We start from the raw sequence: 20,553 nt of genomic DNA, 5'->3' as shown, positions 1-20,553 counted from the left end.
AGCGCTTAACAGGGTTACCTACACTGCTTCCCCAAAACTAGGTCTTAGGTTTAATGCTAACAATCGAACCCAGCAGCCCAGGCCAGCCTAGATATGTGGGGGGGGGGGCACTCTGTTTGCACGTGCCCACAGAGAGGGCTCTGAGTGCCACCTCTGGCACCCATGCTATAGATTCGCCACCACTGCCCTAAGTGGTTAAACTGACAAACACACCCTCATACCCCCAAGTCCAAGAACACCAGACCAGTGCATAGCAGCAGTACAAAAGGCTATATTTCTATCTCTGGAGCCTCCTCTTCTCTGCTGCTCCTTGTGTAGACCGTAGTTCCATGTTTCCTACTTTGCTGTCAACAGAAGGACCAGCCAGAAAGCGATGGCCTCTGTTGGTGCCCACCGACCCAGCATCCCGGCTTCGCCTGCTGTTCTGCCACGCGCCGTTTTTGCCGGATAGTGTTGATGGCTTCCATGGCAGCGACATCAAGGGCAGCACAGCAGTCTCCGCACAAGGAGTGTAGAGCTGTGAGAACAAAAAGAAGCCAAAAGGATGCAGCAAAGGCCAAAAGTGGAGCATTCCCTGCTGATGGGCTTTGGGGTACTCTGGGCCACCTATTGCCACCAGCGGGACTTGTCATCCACTTGATGCAGGCCTTGATCGCAAGTAATAGAGATCTCCCTCACCTCCTTTTAACTGGAGAGGCTGAGGATTGGACTTAAAGACCTGTATGCCCAGCAGATGGCATGCAGCGGCGGAAGTGGTTAAGAGCAGCAGTGGCGTAGTGGTTAAGAGCAGGTGTACTCTAATTTGGAGGAACCGGGTTTGATTCCCTGCTCTGCCGCCTGAGCTGTGGAGGCTTATCTGGGGAATTCAGATTAGCCCGTGCACTCCCACACACACCAGCTGGGTGACCTTGGGCTAGTCACATTTCTTCGGAGCTCTCTCAGCCCCACCCACCTTACAGGGTGTTTGTTGTGAGGGGGGAAGGGAAAGGAGTTTGTAAGCCCCTTTGAGTCTCCTACAGGAGAGAAAGGGTGGGATATAAATCCAAACTCTTCTCTTCTTCTACTTCCAAACTGCAGTGGGCTGGTCTATCAAGATCAATATTGTCTGCTCAGACTGGAAGCCGCCAGTGCAAGCTCTTAGGGGGAAGTCTTTCACTTTACCTACTACCTCAGTCCTTAACTTAGAGACATGGGGGATTGGGCCTGGCGCCTGGGACCTTACGCATGCCGAGCAGATGTCCCTACCACTGAGTCCCTGCCCCTCCTAGCTGCAGCAGAAGAACCTCCTTGAGGTCCTTTCTATCTTTCCACAGCCCTCACTTCCTGTTCCCACTGCACAGCAAGAGGGCTTTGCACGCAACACTCACATTGCAGTAGTGGTCTCAGATCCAGCTGCCCAAGGCGTTGCGGGTCCATGTTCTCTGCCAAGACTCCTTGCACAAAGATGGGAGAATCCAGGGCTCATTTCAAGTCTGGGGTTACCAGCTCAAGATTTTCCTTGCATGGATCCTCCCTTTAAGACATGGGGGGTGGGGGGTGGGGGGTGGGGGGTGGGGGGTGGGTGGGAGGGAAGGGTTTCCACCCAAATGCACACAATACTGACCTGCCAGTTTGCAAGCTGCAATCTGGATCTCTTCCCAGGGACAGCACATATATTTGGGGACTTCTGCAGTTAGGACTTCCAGGAGTGCTGGGTCCATCCGAGCCTGAGAGTGACCAAAGATAAGGCTGTCTCCGCTGGGCAGGAAAGAACCAGCCCTTCCCACCCACAAACCAGATGACTAGAGGGTGAAATTGCATCAAGAGAGTTTTAGGCTAAATGTTAGAAGAAGGAAAAACCGTGGATTTATACCCCCATTTTCCTCTCCTGTAAGGAGACTCAAGGTAACTTACAAGCTCCTTTCCCTTCCTCTCCCCACAACAGACACCTTGTGAGGCAGGTGGGGCTGAGAGAGTTCTGAAGAACTGACTAGCCTAAGGTCACCCAGCAGGAATGTAGGAGTGTGGAAACACATCTGTTTCCCCAGATGAGCCTCCGCTACTCAGGTGGAGGAGTGGGGAATCAAACCTGGTTCTCCAGATTAGAATCCACCTGCTCTTAACCACTACACCACGCTGGCTCTGATGGACAACGCAGTTCTGCAGCAAAACAGGTTTCCTCAAGAAGGTTTTTCCATCTTTGAAGGGTTTCCAGCAAAGTCTAGATGGCTGCCTGACAGCAATACTGATTCTATGACTCACTGTGAATTTAAGTGATGAGCCACACTCAGTTCTTGTGGATCTTTCTTGCATGCCCTGGGTAATGCCAACCACAGCTTTTGGGATCTGGAAGGAATTTTCCTCCAGGCTGGATTGGCCAAGGGATCCTGAAGGAATTTTTGCCTTCCTCTGGGCATAGAGCAGGGGTCACTGGTGTGTGTGTGGTGTGTGTGTGTGAATTTCCTGCACTGGACAACATGACTCCAAGTTCCTCCCTGCTCTATGTTTCTACGACACACACATATTGTTACACAAATGCAGTCTGCCGAGAATACTTTAAAAAAAACTTTTTGCATTTTGTTCAAAAAGTTTCTAAAGCTCAGGATGGCAGAGACACAGTGCTCTCGTTTCAGCACCTTTCCCTACCCCAGCTTAGCTGAAGCAGAGCAAAAAAAAGCAGAATTGAACCAAGTAAACAAAAGTGATATTTTGTTCAGCTCATGAGAGACCTGGTTTGACCCTGACCCATTAAAAGCACAGCTGGGCCAACACAAAAGGGGAAGACCACGTGGGTGGGGGGGGAGTAGATGGCGACCCCCATGCCCCCAGTGAGAGACAACCCATCCCTGCGTTGTGGCACTGTGCCCCCATCTTGGTTACTCATTCACCAACTGCTGGCAAATCCTGTCCATCAGTACAAAGTGCTGCGTTCCAGGTGTGTCCATCGACAATTCAGGGTCCATGCCCAAAGAAAGGTCTTTGAGGCTCAGGAATGGGGCACACAAGATGAAGGCCGTGGAGCAGGCCTGGTGGGAGAAACAGGCAGAGTCACTGGGCTGTGGGGCCCTCAGTTTGGGCTGGGGGCCTTCAGCATGAAGTGGAACCACTTCCCTTACCTGAAGAATTTTGCCCCTCTCTGCCCCATTTACCCAAAGTCATTTGATTGGAGGGGTGCAAGCAGCCCTGTACCACAAGCGCTTACCTGGGCCACGGCAGGGCTTGGATCCTGTAGGTGCAAGAGGAGGGCAGTGGAAACATCTCTCACCTCCTTGGCAAAGGCCCTGATCCGCTTTGTGCGAGCTACCTTGGCCAGGTGGCCAATCAGCTCGAAGGCTGCTGCCCGCAGGGCAGCGTCCGCCTGAGAAACAGAAGCCGCTGTTAGAGAGAACGAAGCGATTCTTTGTTAGCAAGGAAAGAACATCCAGATCCGCGGGTGGGGGTGGATTTCAGCAGGAGCCCAACGCAGAATCGCTCACAAACGAACCAGCTTCCAAATAGCACCCTGAACATAATTCCAAGGACTGACTTTGGCTGGGCTTCTATGGCTTTCAAAGTCTATAATTACAAAGGCTGTAATTCCCAGATCACCATTTGCAGCACGGGAGCAGGAAAGAACTACGCTGGGGTGTTTACGTGTCCTAGCTGCACACTTGAGGGACAGGAAAGAGGCCCAAAGCCCCACTGCATGCCCTGCAATAGGCTCTTGGCTGAGCTGAGACCCTCTAGATTTGAGATGTGGCTGCACCACGGCACCAGAGACAGCTCACCTGTTGGAGGTGCAGAAGGGCCTGGCGAGCCACAACCTGGAGAGTGTGGCCCAGACGGCGTCCCCCGAGGCAGCCCAGCACCTTGTTCAGGGCAAGCAGGCTCTCTCTCACCACCTCAGAGCTGGCTGCTTCTCCCGCAGCTTCAAGCAGGGATGCCAGTAGTGCCTTCTGCTGCTTCTTGGCCTGTGGAGCAATTCTCGCATCAGTTGGTGCCCATCTGTAGTTGTCATAAGAACACAAGAACATAAGAACTAGCCTGCTGGATCAGACCAGAGTCCATCTAGTCCAGCACTCTGCTACTCGCAGTGGCCCACCAGGTGCCTTTGGGAGCTCACGTGCAGGATGTGAAAGCAATGGCCTTCTGCTGCTGCTGCTCCCGAGCACCTGTCATCCAGGATTGTCCCAGTATACGTAGGTTATCGATCCCAATTACCCCCTCTCGCTCTCTGCCAGAAATACATAGGGATGTGATTCAACACAAGCCACATTGGTTGTTGTGGGTTTTCCGGGCTGTGTGGCCATGGTCTGGTAGATCTTGTTCCTAATGTTTCGCCTGCACCTGTGCCGGCATCTTCAGAGGTACATCACAGAGAGAAGTCTGTTACACGCTGTGTTCAGTGTGTCCAGACTGGAAAACCCACAATAACCAGTTGAATCCGGCTGTGAAAGCCTTCAACAATACAAGTCGCCTTGTTTATCAGGATGGTTTGCAGACTCAAACTCAAGAAAGCATAGGAATGTGATTCAACATAAGCTATGTTGATAAAAAGGCTTTGCGCCTTGAAGAAAAATCCTTGAAAGTGGACATCTTATCCCGAAAACCGCTTGTGCCTGGCTTCCGGCGTCTTATTTATGATTGGACTAATTATGCTTGACTTCCAGTGTCTTGTTTGTAATGAGATTAGAATATTATGAGAAGATGTCTTAAACTGAGATGTGGTTTTTCCCCTGTTTTGATTTCTATTGTATTTTGCGTACTTAATATAGTTGGTGATTATTGTTTTTAATTGCACTGTGACACTTTGTTATAAATTTGATAAACATTTAATTGGTCGTCTTTTTGGATGCAGCAGGGAGTGAGTTGTATTTGCATTCCAGCTAATTGCCCCCAACTAAAGTGGAGACCGCCAGCTTAGGGCAACAGGGAGGGACTTCAGAGTCCGTCCCCCTGCCCCCCCCCCCCAAGCATCCATTTTCTCCCGGGGGACTGATCTCTGTCGTTTGGAGATGAGGTTGAAGCTGGCAACCCTAATCCCTACCCCTCCCTCTGTTCCCTGTCCCACCTCTTCCGGAGCACACTTTGCTACGTTCCCCAGCCCTCGCACTGCGAGGAGACGCGTGGTGGCATCGCCGTCGCGAGATCTGGTCAGCAGTTGGTGCAGGAGGAGTTGGCGCATCTGTGGCTCGTGCAGCAAGGGATGTCCTGTTAGCTGCGACAGACAAAGAGCCTTTACTAAGCTCCCAATATGGGCATTTGGAATCACAATCCCTGAAGTTGGCAGAGATAGGGACACAGTGCACACTTCCAAAAGGATGGCAGAGAAACCAAGTCCAGGAAAGGGTGGGGGAGACTGTCTGTGACTCACTAAGGTTATCTCTGCCACGGTGCAACCTGTTTCTTTTCTTGGGGGCTTCCCTCCCACACAACGACAACACCCACCAGCGTATCTCACCTCAGCACAGAAGAAGAGGCTGAGGTCTCTGCTGGCTGCACTGGAAGAATTCAGAGAGGGTAGGAGGAGGCTGAGAAGCCCATCAAGGAGAGGGATCGCCGAGCACCCCAAGGCCCTGGGATGGAAAGCAAGGATGGGTCATGTGACAAACCTCAGGCATCCCCCTACATGTGAGGCTCCAGAGGCTCCCGTGCACCTGTCGCAGTGGGGACAGCTTTCTGCTTCTTTTCTTTTAATTTTAAAAGTAAACTTTGCCGGTTAAAAACTTTTGCCCACGGCAAAGCATCCATTTCTCTATGTGTGAAACACTGGCAACGTCTAGCTAAGCTGGTCCAGTGTAGTGTTGCAATGGTGTTGTGTGGGGTAGGAGTGTTGGACCAGTGGTATCTGGGAGACCCAGGTTCTAATCCCCACTTGTTCCATGAAAACTCATTGGGTGACCTTGGGCCAATCTCACACAGTCAGGTAAACCTCACAGGGTTGTTGTCACGATAAAATGGAAGAGCTGCTTTGGGTCCCCATTGGAGAGAAAGAAGAAGAGTTTGGATTTATTCCCCCTCCTTTCTCTCCTGTAAGGAGACTCAAAGGGGCTGACAATCTCCTTTCCCTCCCCCCCCCTCAACAAACATCCTGTGTGGTGGATGGGGCTGAGAGAGATCCGAAGAGCTGTGACTCGCCCACGTCACCCAGCTGGCATGTGTTGGAGTGCACACACCAATCTGGTTCACCAGATAAGCCTCCACAGCTCAAGTGGCAGAGTGGGGAATCAAACCTGGTTCTCCAGATTAGAGTGCACCTGCTCTTAACCACTATGCTACAGGGTATTAGTGAATCAATCAAAGCACTAAACAAGTGGTCCTCATTTCCTTGATTTTACGGCTGTCAAAGGACAAACAGGGAACTGAGACCAGGAAATGGTGCTTTAATTTCCCTGGGATTTTCCAAGATGAGTAAAAATGCTTTCCTCACCTGGCCAACTGGGCAACGCCTTTCAGGAAGCTGCATGGCTCGGCCAGGAGGTGCCAGGTGTCTCCCAGGTCCAGTTCTGTTGCAACCTTTGGCAGGGCTTTGTGGAACACCGCCTGCAACACTCCAGAAGTCTGCCTGGAAAGTAGAAATGTTTGGCTGGGGAGGCCCTATCATAGAGAAGAGGGGGAGAACGAAGAAGCTCAGCAAAGCTCCCTTGAAACCAAGCCACAGGCTCCCACAGGGACACCTCCAAATGTCTCTTGCCCTAAAAACCCTATGAGATTGCCATAAGTCAGCTGTGACATGAGGACACTTTCCAACATGAGGGATCCCAAAACATGACCCCCCCCCCCGACCCTCCCCAGAACTCCACACCACAAATTCATTAAGAGCTATATGGCAGGAAGTAAACCACAGAACAAATCCCTTTGAATCACTGAGAATTAGGTCCCACCCATGGGATCACCAGACAGTTGGGAGATAGAGAGGTCTTTAACATCTGAGCTCTGGGGAAACTGAACACCCCCCCCCCCCCCCCCGTGCACCTGTCACAGTGGGGAGCAGCAGTGGTGTAGGAGGTTAAGAGCTCGTGTATCTAATCTGGAGGAACCGGGTTTGATTCCCAGCTCTGCCGCCTGAGCTGTGGAGGCTTATCTGGGGAATTCAGATTAGCCTGCGTACTCCCACACACACCAGCTGGGTGACCTTGGGCTAGTCACAGCTTCTCGGAGCTCTCTCAGCCCCACCAACCTCACAGGGTGTTTGTTGTGAGGGGGGAAGGGCAAGGAGATTGTAAGCCCCTTTGAGTCTCCTGCAGGACAGAAAGGGGGGATATAAATCCAAACTCTTCTTCTTCTTCTTCTTCTTTTCTTGTAATTTTAAAAGTAAACTTTATCGGTTAAAAAAACATAGAAAAAATACATCATATCAGCAAGAAAGAAAGCAATCAACAAAGAACAAAGAAAGGAAAGCAAATGTTCAATGCATCTTGCTATTGTTCATACACTGAAATAAATTTAGTTCCAGGTTAAAGTTTCTCCATCATCACATAGCCATTAACTTCTTTTTACTTAACCGGGAAGAGGTTATTAAAATAAACAATCAAAAGAAAAAAAAACCTTCTATAATCCATTTGACGTAGTTTCTTATCTTGTTATCTTTAACTCATATTCTAAATGTATTAGTAAATTAAATCTATCTGTTTTTCAGTTATTTGCTATTAAATATTTCTCAGGGTCTGCTACTACTAAAAAATCCAACATTGGTGTCCACGTTGCATCATATGAGTTCATATGTTCTTTTTTTCATATATATAGTCAACTTGTCTACCACTCTACATTCTTGTATTTTAATAAACCATTCTTCTGTAGAATCTTTTCGTTTCTCCAGCACTTGGCTAGAACAATTCTCGCTGCTGTAATCAAGTAATACAATAATGCTTCTGTCGTTTTTTGTCCTTCACATCCCAAATACATAGCATAGCTTTCTGCTTCTGAGGCTGCTATACAAACCCTCAAATGTCTCTTGAGGCAAAAGATGGGAGCAAAGAGACTGATGAGTCCCTGGGTTGGCAGACAAGGTTCAGAAGGCCTGGTGTGGAGGAATCAGGGTCCCAGGATGAGGTTTGGGGGGTGAAGGAACTTCGGTGAGGTAAAATGTCATAGAGTCCACCTTCCTAAGTGGCCATTTTCTCTAAGGCTCATTCCGCACATGCAGAATAATGCACTTTCAAACTGCTTTCAGTGCTCTTTGAAGCTGCGCAGAATAGCAAAATCCACTTTCAAACAGTTCTGAAAGTGGTTTGAAAACACATTATTTTGCATGTGTGGAAGGGGCCTAAGTGAACTGACCTCTGTTGCCTGGATAGGTTGGCAACCCTATCTCTTTTGTCCCAAACGTGGTAAGGTTGTGGAAGGAGTTAGCCACGCCAGGTGCAAGGGAGAGATGGGATATCACCTGTGAGGCGTCACGATGTTCTCGTTCCTTTCCAGAATCAGAGCTGGCGCCTGCGCCTCTGCATCTGGGTCTCTGCTAAGTCGGATCAGGAGAAGGTGGCACAGCTCTGGGAGTAGCGGGAGCAGCTGGGCATCACCGTTCAGACTCACAACCACTTCCTGGAGGGCACTGAGCACCTGGAAAAGAGGCCAAAGACCCTGTTGTTGTAGATCTCTTACAATTTGAAATGTAGAAATAAAAAGGAATGAAACAAAAAAAATAGAGCTCCCTGCAGAGTGGGCAGTGGGGCGCAAGAAGCAAGTGTAACTTCTGACTGACACTTTGGCCCCTTGCACACCTACTGTTTGTGGCCTGGCTGTCTGCCCCACAGTGGGATCTCCCCACATTTCTTTGTTTACACACGAGAAGGTAAGGTGCCCTGCTGCTTCCCCCAAGCCTAGCTGACATTTTGCTTGCCCCCTGCTTCTGGGTCAGGTGGTTGTTTGCTGCCTGTTTTGGTTTTCTCAAAAGCTGTTTTCATGATCTATTGCTCCTTGTAACTTGGAATCCCACACTAGTAATTTCCTCAGGGCTACACAGCCCTTCGAAATGGCTTTCATGCTTGGGCACACTGCTTTAGGAAGAAACAAAAAGGGGTTTGGAATTAAATTTGTGGTGGCAGTGATATATAGATAAGGAAAGAAAGGAGTAAATAAACATCATTTTGCACCCATCGTATTTAATTACAAAGAAAAAAGAGAGGGGTCACCACAAGGAAACACAGGCATAATTGAAAAGAATACCTGAAGGGAATGTATGTTTCATGTGAAGGAGACCACATGTGTGTAAATGGCCTTTATGTCTGCAGAGTAATTCCAGAAATAAATGCCCCATTCTCACTCCCTTTCTGCCCCTAAACTGCTGCGGCTCAGACCCTAGTATGTCCCCAACCCTTGGAAATCTTGGCACTGATTTTGGCACCTATGCCCCACTTCCTGCATGGAAGCCAGAGCTCTTACCAATCCGTGGAGGCCGCCACCACCATTCGCCTCCCCTGCCCTTCCTTCTGCTCTCAGCCGTCTCAGCAAATACTTCAAGATGGAGGCACAGCTCTCCGTACGAGTTATGAGTGCTGCCCAGAGTTCTTTCCTCGCCCTGGGAATAACACAGGTGGTAGCGATCAACTCTGAGAGAATGGTAGGCTGATGGTATGATCAGGACATAAGGGCAGCAAATGAACCAGCAGGTACTTTTACATAACACTAAAAGAGGTGCATGGTCCTACCTCACTATAAATTAAAAGGTTAGCTTCTCTTTCTCATATATGGTAGGGAGCTTAGCAGATGAATGCATGTTGGAAGAATGTATGAAGCTTCAAGGTAGACCAACTAATCCAGAATCATTTGCTCTTACAGGGAGCAGCTGTCCATGGTGCTGGGTACGGAAGGTCCTTCTCAACACCTGCTACCTCCATTTTAAACTGTAGAGCACAGGTGTCAAACTTGCGCCCCTCCAGATGTTATGGACTACAGTTCCCATCATCCCATGCCAGCATCATGCTGGCAGGGGATGATGGGAACTGTAGTCCATAACATCTGGAGGGGCGCAAGTTTGACACCTGTGCTGTAGAGTTATCTTGGGGCCCTTCCATCCAAAGAGTGCTTCGCATCCTTCCCCAGCCACTGACGTAAATTCTAGAAGTCTTTGCCACCTAGCTTCTGTGAGCTGGAGGGCAGGGCATCCCAAATGCTCCCAGATGGCTCAGCACAGACCTGTCTTGGAGTAAGGGCTGATCCAAGAGGGAGGCACAGACCGTCTTGAGATGGTACTTGGAGAGGGTGGCCATGGCCCGGGCCAGAGACAGGCACTGAGCAGGGTCCTCGGAATGCTGGACACTGGCACAGATGAAGGCCACCAGGTCGCAGATCTAGAAAAGACAGGCCGGAGCACCGCCTCCTGCCACATCACTGCACAAACACAGCCGGTGTGGACAGCCCCCTTCAATCTGTTTGCCATTCAGCCTTACCTTGCCTCTCAAGTCCGGGTCCCGTTCCCCCACCATCACCTCAAACCACAGGATGGCAGCCCGGTCACAGGAAACGCTCACAGTTCCCAGCTGTTCCATCAAGGAGCACATGAACGTCAAAACCTCTTCATGGGGGATGGTGCGGCTGACCATCTGAGGGGGGAGAATGTTAGAATGCACCCCCATCTGCCACCTTTGCCCTTCCTGGGGTGCAGATCATGAAAACGGGCCCTGCCTAATGCCATTGGGGGTTTCTGGGAGAGTTCTTTTTATTATTTTGGGAAGGCAGGCTAGTTAGCCATTCAATGCAGCCCTATGGCCAGAGAGGGACAGTCAACCAACTGGTGCAGCTTTCTTCCAGCAAGAAGTTGCAGCAACGCTACTAGTAAAGGAGTAGATAAAGATGGTTAAAGATGTATACATAAGCATTTAACCTGAAAGCTTTACAAAGAGGAGGAGGAGGAGAAGAGGAGTAGTAGTAGTTTGGATTTATACCCCATCTTTCTCTCCTATAAGGAAACTCAAGGTGGCTTACAAGCTCCTTTCCCTTCCTCTTCCCACAACAGACACCTTGTGAAGTAGGTGGGGCTGAGAGAGTTCTGAAGAACTGTGACTAGCCCAAGGTCACCCAGCAGGAATGTAGGAGTGCGGAAACACCTCAAGTTCACCAGATAAGCCTCCACCACTCAGGTGGAGGAGTGGGGAACCAAACCTGATTCCCCAGATTAGAATCCACCTGCTCTTAACCACTACACCACGCTGGCCCTATGCTATGCTATACCACCTTGTCTAGGTTAACACATTCCTACAAGCTCCCTGTTTCTCACTCCAGGAGACCCAGCTAGGGTGAGGATCAGGGTCTTGGTCATGACAGCCTGTCCTTGGGCTTGAATTTCTCCTAGCAGCTCCCTCCAGACTCTGTCACCCCATGCCCCTTACTTTGGCCAGCTGGAAAGAGGCCGAGTGCGCCTCTCGCTGGCACTCGCTATGAAGATCTTGCAGGATGCGGTGCAGCTTCCAGTCGTCACGGCGACCCTGTGGTGTCTGGAGAGTGATGATGCCTGGAAAAGATACCCACAGGGCCAAGGCCATGGCTGGGAACCAGGACTCCAGACCCACAAGGCCATGCCAATAGTCACATTCCTGGATTTACAGCCCACAGGACGTGTCCACACTACATCATTAATTTGGTTTAAAACATCAGTCCCTTTTCAGAAGAAAGAATTCTGAGCATCCTCATCACACTGTGTTTCCCTAGACCTCTGCTGAGGAGATAAAGGAGTGGCAAGGAGGTAAAACTGACCATGAAGGTTTTCTGGTTGACCTTTAAAAGTCCTAAACGGTCTGGTGCCTTGGTACCTGAGGGACCGCCTATTCTGTTATGGTCCTCAAAGAGCACTCCGGTCAGCAGGGATTAATCCCCTCGTGATCCCTGGCCCAAAACGTAAGAACATAAGAACAAGCCAGCTGGATCAGACCAGAGTCCATCTAGTCCAGCTCTCTGCTACTCGCAGTGGCCCACCAGGTGCCTTTGGAAGCTCACATGCAGGATGTGAAAGCAATGGCCTTCTGCTGCTCCTGAGCACCTGGTCTGCTAAGGCATTTGCAACCTCAGATCAAAGAGGATCAAGATTGGTAGCCATAAATCGACTTCTCCTCCATCAATCTGTCCAAGCCCCTTTTAAAGCTATCCAGGTTAGTGGCCATCACCACCTCCTGTGGCAGCATATTCCAAACACCAATCACACGTTGTGTGAAGAAGTGTTTCCTTTTATTAGTCCTAATTCTTCCCCCCAGCATTTTCAATGAATGCCCCCTGGTTCTAGTATTGTGAGAAAGAGAGAAAAATTTCTCTCTGTCAACATTTTCTACCCCATGCATAATTTTATAGACTTCAATCATATCCCCCCTCAGACGTCTCCTCTCCAAACTAAAGAGTCCCAAACACTGCAGCCTCTCCTCATAAGGAAGGCGCTCTAGTCCCTCAATCATCCTCGTTGCCCTTCTCTGCACTTTTTCTATCTCTTCAATATCCTTCGATAAAAGAAGCTGAAACGACCCAGCAGGCGCATTCTACATCACTGTTGCTCAAAACGCTCCATGTGCTACTCCAAAGTTATTTACGTAACTCCTTGTCTGAACTGTTTTGAAAACTGGGAAGCCCCCTTCTCTCAGCACAACGCACTTCCAGGATGAAAAGGGACTTCCTCTAATCTTCAAAATGACACTCCATGCAGCTAGTTGCAAGGGAAGAAAGTGAGGTGGGGAAACCCAACTCCAACCTGCCAAAAACACAACATTTGGGCCCGTTCTGCACATGCAGAAGAATGCACTTTCAGTGCACTTTGCACCTGGATTTTACTATGCAGGATAGCAAAATATACTTGCAAACAATTGTGAAAGTGGATTGAAAGTACGTTATTCTGCCTGTGCGGAAGGGTACTTAGTTTGGCCCTGAGTTTCCCTTGATCCACTAGGTAGAGGTGGATGAATTTTGTTGGTGGTGTGTTCATGCAAACGCCTTTAAGCCTTCTCACCTTGAATGTTCAGCAAGGTCCTGATGCAGTCACCAGCAGCCTGGCGGATGGCACCATGGGTGTCATAGGTGAAAGGCCCCAGTGTGCCAACTAGATGGCTGTACTGCCCATAGGAGACCTTTGGCTGAGTGGAAAAGGAAAAAGAGAAGCACAACTTCTTGTGTGTGGAACCTGGGCCGCCAATGGCATCTGCGTGTTTTCTTGGCTGTATTTCCGCCCTTTCCCCCAGCCCTGATTTGTGGCATTTATTTTGTGGCACTTAAAACATACCAATGTTTCCCAGGGCCGTTGTCACGTTAAATGTTCCTCCCTCCCTTCTCCTTTCAGCTTACTTAATTGCTTCCTGTTTTCTAGTGGCTCTCCAGCCTTGTCATCCCAAAGGTAGATCAACAGTTTCACTTCATATATAGAGCGCTTTATATGTACATACACAGCAGGGAAGGCTGCACGGTGTAGCCTGATCTTGTCAGATCTTAGACATTAAGCTGGGTTGGTACTTAAAGGAAAGTACTTGAAGTGCTCAAAGGAAGACTCCCCTGCTTCTCACTTGCCTTGCCATCAATAGATTGCAACTTGATGGAACATTACACACACATGTGCACTCACTAGCAGCATTCTAAATAGGGACTACCCTGAGTAAATAGGGATTATTGCTTTGTATATAGGCAGGGGGGCAGAGAGAGCAGAGAAAGAGAAGGTTAAGAGGTGACATGATAGCCACGTTTAGATATTTGAAGGGATGTCATGTTGGTGAGGGAGCAAGCTTGTTTTCTGCTGCAAGACCAGAAGTACTGGGTTCAAGGTGAAGGAAAAGAGATTCCACCTAAACATCAGGAAAAAATTCCTGACAGTGAGGGCTGTTCAACAGTGGAATGCACTACCACAGAGTGTGGTGAAGTTTCCTTCTTTGGAGGTTTTTAAAGAGAGACTGGATGGCCATCTGACAGGAGTGCTTTGATTGTGTGTTCCTGCATTGCAGGGGGTTGGACTTGATTATGATTCTATGAATGAAGGTTAAACACATGAAGGTTAAACACATGAATGAAGGTTAAACACATGAAACTGGCTCTGTGCCAAGAAGGATAGCATTGGCAAGAACAGTGACCTCCCCACCTACACTTGGGGATCTCCTTTTTGGTGTGTAGATGTGAGTGTGTGAACTGGACTGAGGGAGCACTCCCTGGTCTCCTCGGAAGCTGGAACATGCTCACCGAAGCAGTGATCCTTGGGTGGTATTCTTTCAGCAGGCGGGCAGCGAGCTGCATGGCGCGGGCACGTTCCCATTCTCGCTCAGAAATCAGCCAGTACCACAAAAGCTGTGGGCAAATGGGAGCGCTGTAAACCCCTCAATGGAATCTGCTGACCTTTGCATGCCAGCCCCTCGGCTTGCTTTCTAAGCCCACCTTGTCAAAACAAAGACATGAAAAGGAGAGGCTGGCGTGAACCTGTGAAATAACTGGACATTGCGTAGGGTTGCCGACTCTGGGTTGGGAAATTCCTGGTGGTTTGGGAGCAAGCCTTGAGGGCAGTGGTATATAGGGAATATAATGTTGTGGAGTATAATGCTGTACAGTTCTCCCTCCAAATCAGCTACTTTCTCTAAGGCCCCTTCTGCACATGCAGAATAATAGCTGCCCATGCCCCGCAAGAGGGCCTGGAAGCCGCAGACAAGGTTGCGTAGAACGTGCATGAGTGAGCAGAGGTCAGGAAAGGAGACAGCTTTAATCAGTGGTGGGATCCAAAAATTTTAGTAACAGGTTCCCATGGTGGTGGGATTCAAACTGTGGCGTAGCAACAGTGGGTTGGGCAGGGCACGACGGGGGCGTGGCCAGGCATTCCTGGGCGGGGCTGAGGCAAGGACGCAGCCGCTGCGCAGGTCCTTGGGCGGGAAACGAATGCACACAGGCATAGGCTGCCACGCACGCCGGTGCACCTCCTGCTAGACTGCTTCAAGTTCTGCGCGCTACTGCTCACAGGAGGGGCGTAACTAAGGCAAAAATCACGTGGCAAAGTCACCAATTAGTAACCCCCTCTCGGCACACACAAATAATTAGTAACCTACTCTCGGGAACCTGTGAGAACCTGCTGGATCCCACCTTTGGCTTTAATGGCAGGGACTAGAAACTTGATGCTGGCTTTCTTCTGTCCTGCTCACCTGGAAGGCCTCCTGGATCCTCTGTGAACCGGCATCTTCCCTGTCTTCCTTTTCTTCCAGCAGGGATTTCACCAGCTCTGCCAGGGAAGCCATAGTGCCGGTATATAGAAGCTGCAAGACAGAGGACATCAGAAGCCAGGCATGAAGGGATAGGAATATCTCACCTGGAATGTTGTGTACAGTTCTAGGCACCACAACTCAAGAAGGATATTGACAAGCTGGAAAGGGTCCAGGGGAGGGCGACCAAAATGGTAAAAGATCTGGAATCCACGCCCTATGAGGAGAGACTTAGGGAGCTGGGTGTGTTTAGTTTGGGGAAGAGAAGGTTAAGAGGTGACATGATAGCCATGTTTAGATATTTGAAGGGATGTCATGTTGGCGAGGGAGCAAGCTTGTTTCCTGCTGCTCCAGAGACGAGGACCAGGAGTAGTGGGTTCAAGGTGAAGGAAAAGAGATTCCATCTGAACATCAGGAAAACATCCTGACGGTCAGGGCTGTTCGACAATGGAATGCACTACCTCAGAGAGTGGTGGAGTCTCCTTCTTTGGAGGTTTGTAAAGAGAGGCTGGATGGCCATCTGACAGGAGTGCTTTGATTGTGTGTTCCTGGCCCTTGGGAGTCTCTTCCAACTCTATGGTTCTATGATTCTAGGATGCAGTCCCAAACAGCAGTCCCCTTTTTTTACCTAGTACCCTGCATCCCACCCATCTGTGCCTACCACAGTACATCTGCCATACCTCACTTGCGCTGTTCATGAGCTCCACGGGAGGCAGGGCAAAGAGGTAGGCCAGACACAGCTCTATCAGCTCCCGGTTCTCCTCGTGGCTCAGGGCCTCTGGCACTTTGCTGAGAAAGACAGAATTGGGGTGTGCATATTTCATGTAATTTTTTGTGCGTGCCGTCAAGTCACAGCTGGCTTATGGCGACCCCAGAGGGTTTTCACGGCAAGAGACCTTCAGAGGTGGTTTAAAGCAATGACGAAGACTGCGGCTCATAGAGAAAGTGCGGAACAACTACCTCACCGAACACTGCGCATAGGCAGTCTGCACTTGAATGTTCAGAAAGCGGAGGAGAATGAGAACCTGGCAGAGGTGCATGCACACTGCAGAGGCACGTTCACCAAATTAACAAAGGGAGTCTTTTCTCCAAGTTAAATAACAAAGGAAACCTGCACTGCCCACTCATCATAACACTGAAATATTCTCACAACTTTTGACTTGTATTTTGTTGGCATTACACTGTTGACATTAATGTACCTTTTCCCTCCATTATATAATTTTTTTTCATGCATCTCCAAATGTTCTGGTGTGTACCCCGGAGGGTACACATACCCCAGGTTGGGAACCACTCTTCTGAACGAAGAAAAAGGGAAGGGGGAAAAACAGAAGAATATACCTCAGGTGCCGGAGGGCCACCATGACCTTCTGGGGGGCGGGAGACATCAAGGCATCCAAGGGCTGTGTTTTGAGGATGCCCTGGAACAAACACCATGGAAGGATGTGGGAATAATGCCATGATCAACCAGATGTGTTTCCACACTCCTACATTCCTGCTGGGGGACCTTGGGCTAGTCACAGTTCTTTGGAACTCTCTCAGCCCCACCTGCCTCACAAAGGCTCATTCCGCACATGCAGAATAAGGCACTTTCAAACTGCTTTCAGTGCTCTTTGAAGCTGGGCGGAATAGCAAAATCCACTTGCAAACAGTTGTGAAAGTGGTTTGAAAATGCATTATTTTGCGTGTGCGGAAGGGGCCAAAGTGTCTGTTGGGGGGAGAGGAAGGGAAAGGAGCTTGTAAGCCACCTTGAGTCTCCTTACAGGACAGAAAGGTGAGGTAAAGATCCAAACTCTTCTTCTTTTTCTAAGCCACAGACCACAAATCAAAGGCTACTAGCTGCTCCCTTCACTCTGGCTACAAATGATAAGGCTCTATATAACCTTGTCCAGCTTTTCCACCCTCTCGGAGGCAACAGCAGTTCTATTCTTGCCATTTCTGGCTCAAAGTAGCTTTGTTACTCACCATAAGATGGTCGACAAGAGCTCTCTTGTGGGGCAACAGGAAGGTTATGGCCTCCCCTCCACCTTGGATGGAAAGGCAGATCTCAGACACACACCGCGTGAAGCTCAGGATTAGCTCAGGATCTTTGGCACCCTGGGCCGAGACACAGAAGAGCAAGAGAGACAGGAAGGGGATTCTAGCTGCTCTGGATAGGGGAAGAAAGGGTAGGAAGCTCCAGGATGCAGGTGTGCCTTGCCACTCCCAGATGGATAGCCTGCCCAGAGCTTTCCAGAGCAGCAGTGGCCTAGTGGTTAAGAGCAGGTGCACTCTAATCTGGAGAACCGGGTTTAATTCCCTGCTCTGTCACTTGAGCTGTGAAGGCTTATCTGGGGAACCACATTAGCTTGTGTACTCCAACACAAGCCAGCTGGGTGACCTTAGGCTGGTTAGAGCTCTACAGAGCTCTCTCAGTCCCACCCACCTCACAAGGTGTTTGTTATGGGGGAATGGGAAAGGAGATTGTAAGCCCCTGAGTCTCCTTACAGGAGAGAAAGGGGGGATATAAATCCAAAGTCCTCCTCCTCCTCCTGACTGAAGGTGACCCTTACAGTTTTCAAGGCACAAGACATTCAGAGGTGGTCCGCCAGTGCTTGCCTATGTGTTGGCTGAAAGAGTTCTGAGAGAACTGTGACTGGCCCAAGGTCACCCAGCAGGCGTCATGTGGGGGAGTGGGGAATTGAACCCAGTACTCCAAATGCTCTTAACCACTACACCACCCTGGAGCCCAACTTGAAAGAGACCCGAGAGGTATGCTTTATCCCATGGGCAAGTTCTTTCTGCCTACAAGCATCCTATCTGAATCAGGCACCGTTAGCCCCTCATGACAGGGAAGTCTGAATACAATGGTGGAGTCATATGACTGCCAGACAAACTCACCTCCCAGCTGGCTGTGGTGAAATGGTGCAGAATCTTGGGCAGGACATCAGCTGTCAGATGAAGTAGCAATTGGTCCGGAGGAGCACGGATCGTGGCACTGCTGTACAGGAGGAGGAGGGCGCTCTTCACTCTGCCCCTCCCTGGCTGTTGCAAGTCCTGTGGTTGGCCAAGGAAAAGTAGCTATCACAAAGGGGCAATGCTCTTTAGGACCTCCCAAAACAAAGGGGTCATGGCTCAGAAGGTCACCGGTTCAATTCCCAGCATCTCCAGTTAAAAAGCTCAAATAGTAGGTGACACGAAAGATCTTCATCTGAGACCCTGGACAGCCACTACCAATCTCAACAGACACACTGATTTTGATGAAGCAAGAGTTTGATTCAGTACAGTCAAGGATTCGACTGCCCCCAAAGCCACATGACTTGGTGGGACAAAAGACTCTCCCTAATGGGATTGCCAATCCTGGATTGGCTCACTTACTTGAGTCACTGGGAGTTATTTTGTTCTGCATCTGCCTTTCCCTTGGGGTTGAACCTCGGCCAAATGCAACCCCAGAGACGAGTTGCCAGCAACAGGCAATATTTCCACAGCAGAGGGTCACGGCATTTATTTTATTCACTGCGCCACTTCAAAGACCTTTATTATATATTTATTATATAATTACTGCACTACTTTTTTCATCATTCCTATTACCCATCTCCTCCCAATTATGACTGTATGACTATAGCCTGTGCTGACATTTCATTTTATTTTATGATTTTACATTTTATGTTTTTATTACTATTGATTGTTTCCTGATTGCTTACTAGACCTATATGACAATCATTAAGTGCTGTACCTTATGATTCTTGACAAATGTATTTTCTTTTATGTACACTGAGAGCATATGCACCGGAGACAAATTCCTTGTGTGTCCAATCACACTTGGCCAATAAAGATTCTATTCTATTCTAAAGACCTGCTCGAGGCAGCTCACAAAACAAATTCAAAGATCAATTCTTCAAAACCTAAAATCACGACAAATTCACAGCCGCTAAAAATCCAGAGGCATGTAAACAGGGCGAAAACCCAGAGGGCTCCTTTGAACATGACTTTAGCACCAATCAGCTCCCACCTATCAAGATTACAAAGTGGGTTGCGTCTTTTTCCCCCCCAGCAGACCATCCCAGCTGCTGGGGAATGGGGTCAGGAAAAGAAAGGGCTGCAGCCGGGGTGGGATGAGGGTCTGAACCTGGCTGAAGTGAAGGAGAGCTGAATCTTCCCCCTTGGAGATTTCCTCCTCAAAGTGGCTCAGGGCCTTCAGGATGGCTGGGAACTGTCCCTCGCCACAATAAGCAAGGCACCAGCAAAGACTCTGCAGAAAGAGAGAAGAGTTTGGATTTATACCCCACCTTTCTTTCCTGTAAGGAGACTCAAAGCGTCCTACAAGCTCCTTTCCTTTCCTCTCCTCACAACAGACACCTTGTGAGGTAGATGGGGCTGAGAGAGTTCCCAAGAACTGTCACTAGGTCACGGTCACCCAGCAGGAATGTAGGAGTGTGGAAACACTTATCTGGTTCACCAGATAAGCCTCCGCCACTCAGAATTGGGAAAACAAAATCCGGATCTCCAGATTATAATCCACCTGCTCGTAACCACAACACCACGCTGGCTGGGATTTAGATTGACACACTCCCCTTCACATCCCAACCCATATTCTGTCAATTTAAGCAGAGCTCTGCTGGATCAAGCAGACGATCCACCTAATCCAGCATCCTGTTTCACACATGGGTCAAACCAGGTATTCTGGAAGGTCCAAAGCAATGAACTGAGGCTAAACCCTTGCCCTGCTGATGCTCCCCCAATTGACATTCAGAGGTATGCCATTGTCACAATCCTCAGCTGAGATTTTGACTGCCTGGATCGTGCTCCCCCTTTTAAAACTCGCCAGGCCCAGCAAAACTCTGGGGCGGAAAGGGTTCTGCCACCAACACAGCCCAAATGGGGGAGCCCAGCTGCAGCTCTCACTTCTCGCTGGTCTTCGTCTGCATAATCCGCACTCAACAGCAACTCCTGGAGATGCAGCATCACTCCGTCCATGTCTCCCACAGTGGACAAAGCTGTGCCCAGGGCCTTGTAGAGGAATTCCTGGAAGAAAGAGCATCCAACCAGCCATAAGCTCAACTCTGCAAGACTCGGATGCCCCTCCAGCTTGATGCAGCCCAGCAGAACCAAGCTGACAAAGTCACTTCTTTCCCTTCCCCCCTCACAACAAACACCCTGAGAGGTGGGTAGAGCTGAGAGAGCTCCAAAGAGCTGTGACTAGCCCAAGCTCACCCAGTTCAACTGGCATGTGTTGGAGTGCACAAGCTAATCTAGTTCCCCAGATAAGCCTCCGCAGCTCAAGTGGCAAAGCAGGGAATCAAACCCAGTTCTCCAGATTAGAGTGCACCTGCTCTTCACCACTACACAACGCTGGCTCTCTATACCGCTATGACTACTATGTATGCCCCCCCGCCCCCACAAAAAAACCCTTTGTAATTTGAATTACTTAGGCTGGTGATATCTGCCTGCATGCTCTCATTTTATTTTACCCAGTTGA

The 20,553-nt window shown here is 49.5% G+C and overlaps 1 protein-coding gene across 1 annotated transcript in view; it reads right to left on the bottom strand.

The window, feature by feature from the left end:
- Positions 1 to 347: 347 nt before the first annotated feature.
- Positions 348 to 20,553, bottom strand: part of MROH2A (maestro heat like repeat family member 2A) — a 39,113-nt gene continuing 18,907 nt past the window's right edge. The window contains exons 20-43 of the mRNA XM_048518613.1: positions 19,980 to 20,099; positions 19,204 to 19,326; positions 17,976 to 18,131; positions 17,061 to 17,192; positions 16,437 to 16,516; positions 16,298 to 16,393; positions 15,779 to 15,887; positions 15,042 to 15,152; positions 14,098 to 14,202; positions 12,887 to 13,010; positions 11,289 to 11,410; positions 10,350 to 10,502; positions 10,096 to 10,250; positions 9,343 to 9,478; positions 8,345 to 8,520; positions 6,389 to 6,523; positions 5,420 to 5,534; positions 5,030 to 5,176; positions 3,747 to 3,929; positions 3,182 to 3,337; positions 2,868 to 3,005; positions 1,604 to 1,781; positions 1,368 to 1,433; positions 348 to 517 (exon numbers count right to left, since the gene is read on the bottom strand). Of these exons, the coding sequence (XP_048374570.1) occupies positions 348 to 517; positions 1,368 to 1,433; positions 1,604 to 1,781; positions 2,868 to 3,005; positions 3,182 to 3,337; positions 3,747 to 3,929; positions 5,030 to 5,176; positions 5,420 to 5,534; positions 6,389 to 6,523; positions 8,345 to 8,520; positions 9,343 to 9,478; positions 10,096 to 10,250; positions 10,350 to 10,502; positions 11,289 to 11,410; positions 12,887 to 13,010; positions 14,098 to 14,202; positions 15,042 to 15,152; positions 15,779 to 15,887; positions 16,298 to 16,393; positions 16,437 to 16,516; positions 17,061 to 17,192; positions 17,976 to 18,131; positions 19,204 to 19,326; positions 19,980 to 20,099 (3,186 nt within the window). The remainder of the gene's footprint in view (positions 518 to 1,367; positions 1,434 to 1,603; positions 1,782 to 2,867; positions 3,006 to 3,181; positions 3,338 to 3,746; positions 3,930 to 5,029; positions 5,177 to 5,419; positions 5,535 to 6,388; positions 6,524 to 8,344; positions 8,521 to 9,342; positions 9,479 to 10,095; positions 10,251 to 10,349; positions 10,503 to 11,288; positions 11,411 to 12,886; positions 13,011 to 14,097; positions 14,203 to 15,041; positions 15,153 to 15,778; positions 15,888 to 16,297; positions 16,394 to 16,436; positions 16,517 to 17,060; positions 17,193 to 17,975; positions 18,132 to 19,203; positions 19,327 to 19,979; positions 20,100 to 20,553) is intronic.

Source organism: Sphaerodactylus townsendi, linkage group LG16 (assembly GCF_021028975.2).
Source record: "Sphaerodactylus townsendi isolate TG3544 linkage group LG16, MPM_Stown_v2.3, whole genome shotgun sequence".
In the NCBI taxonomy this organism is placed as follows: Eukaryota; Metazoa; Chordata; class Lepidosauria; order Squamata; family Sphaerodactylidae; genus Sphaerodactylus; species Sphaerodactylus townsendi.
Note: the sequence above shows the minus strand (reverse complement) of the source record. Positions and strands in the feature narration are given on the sequence as shown.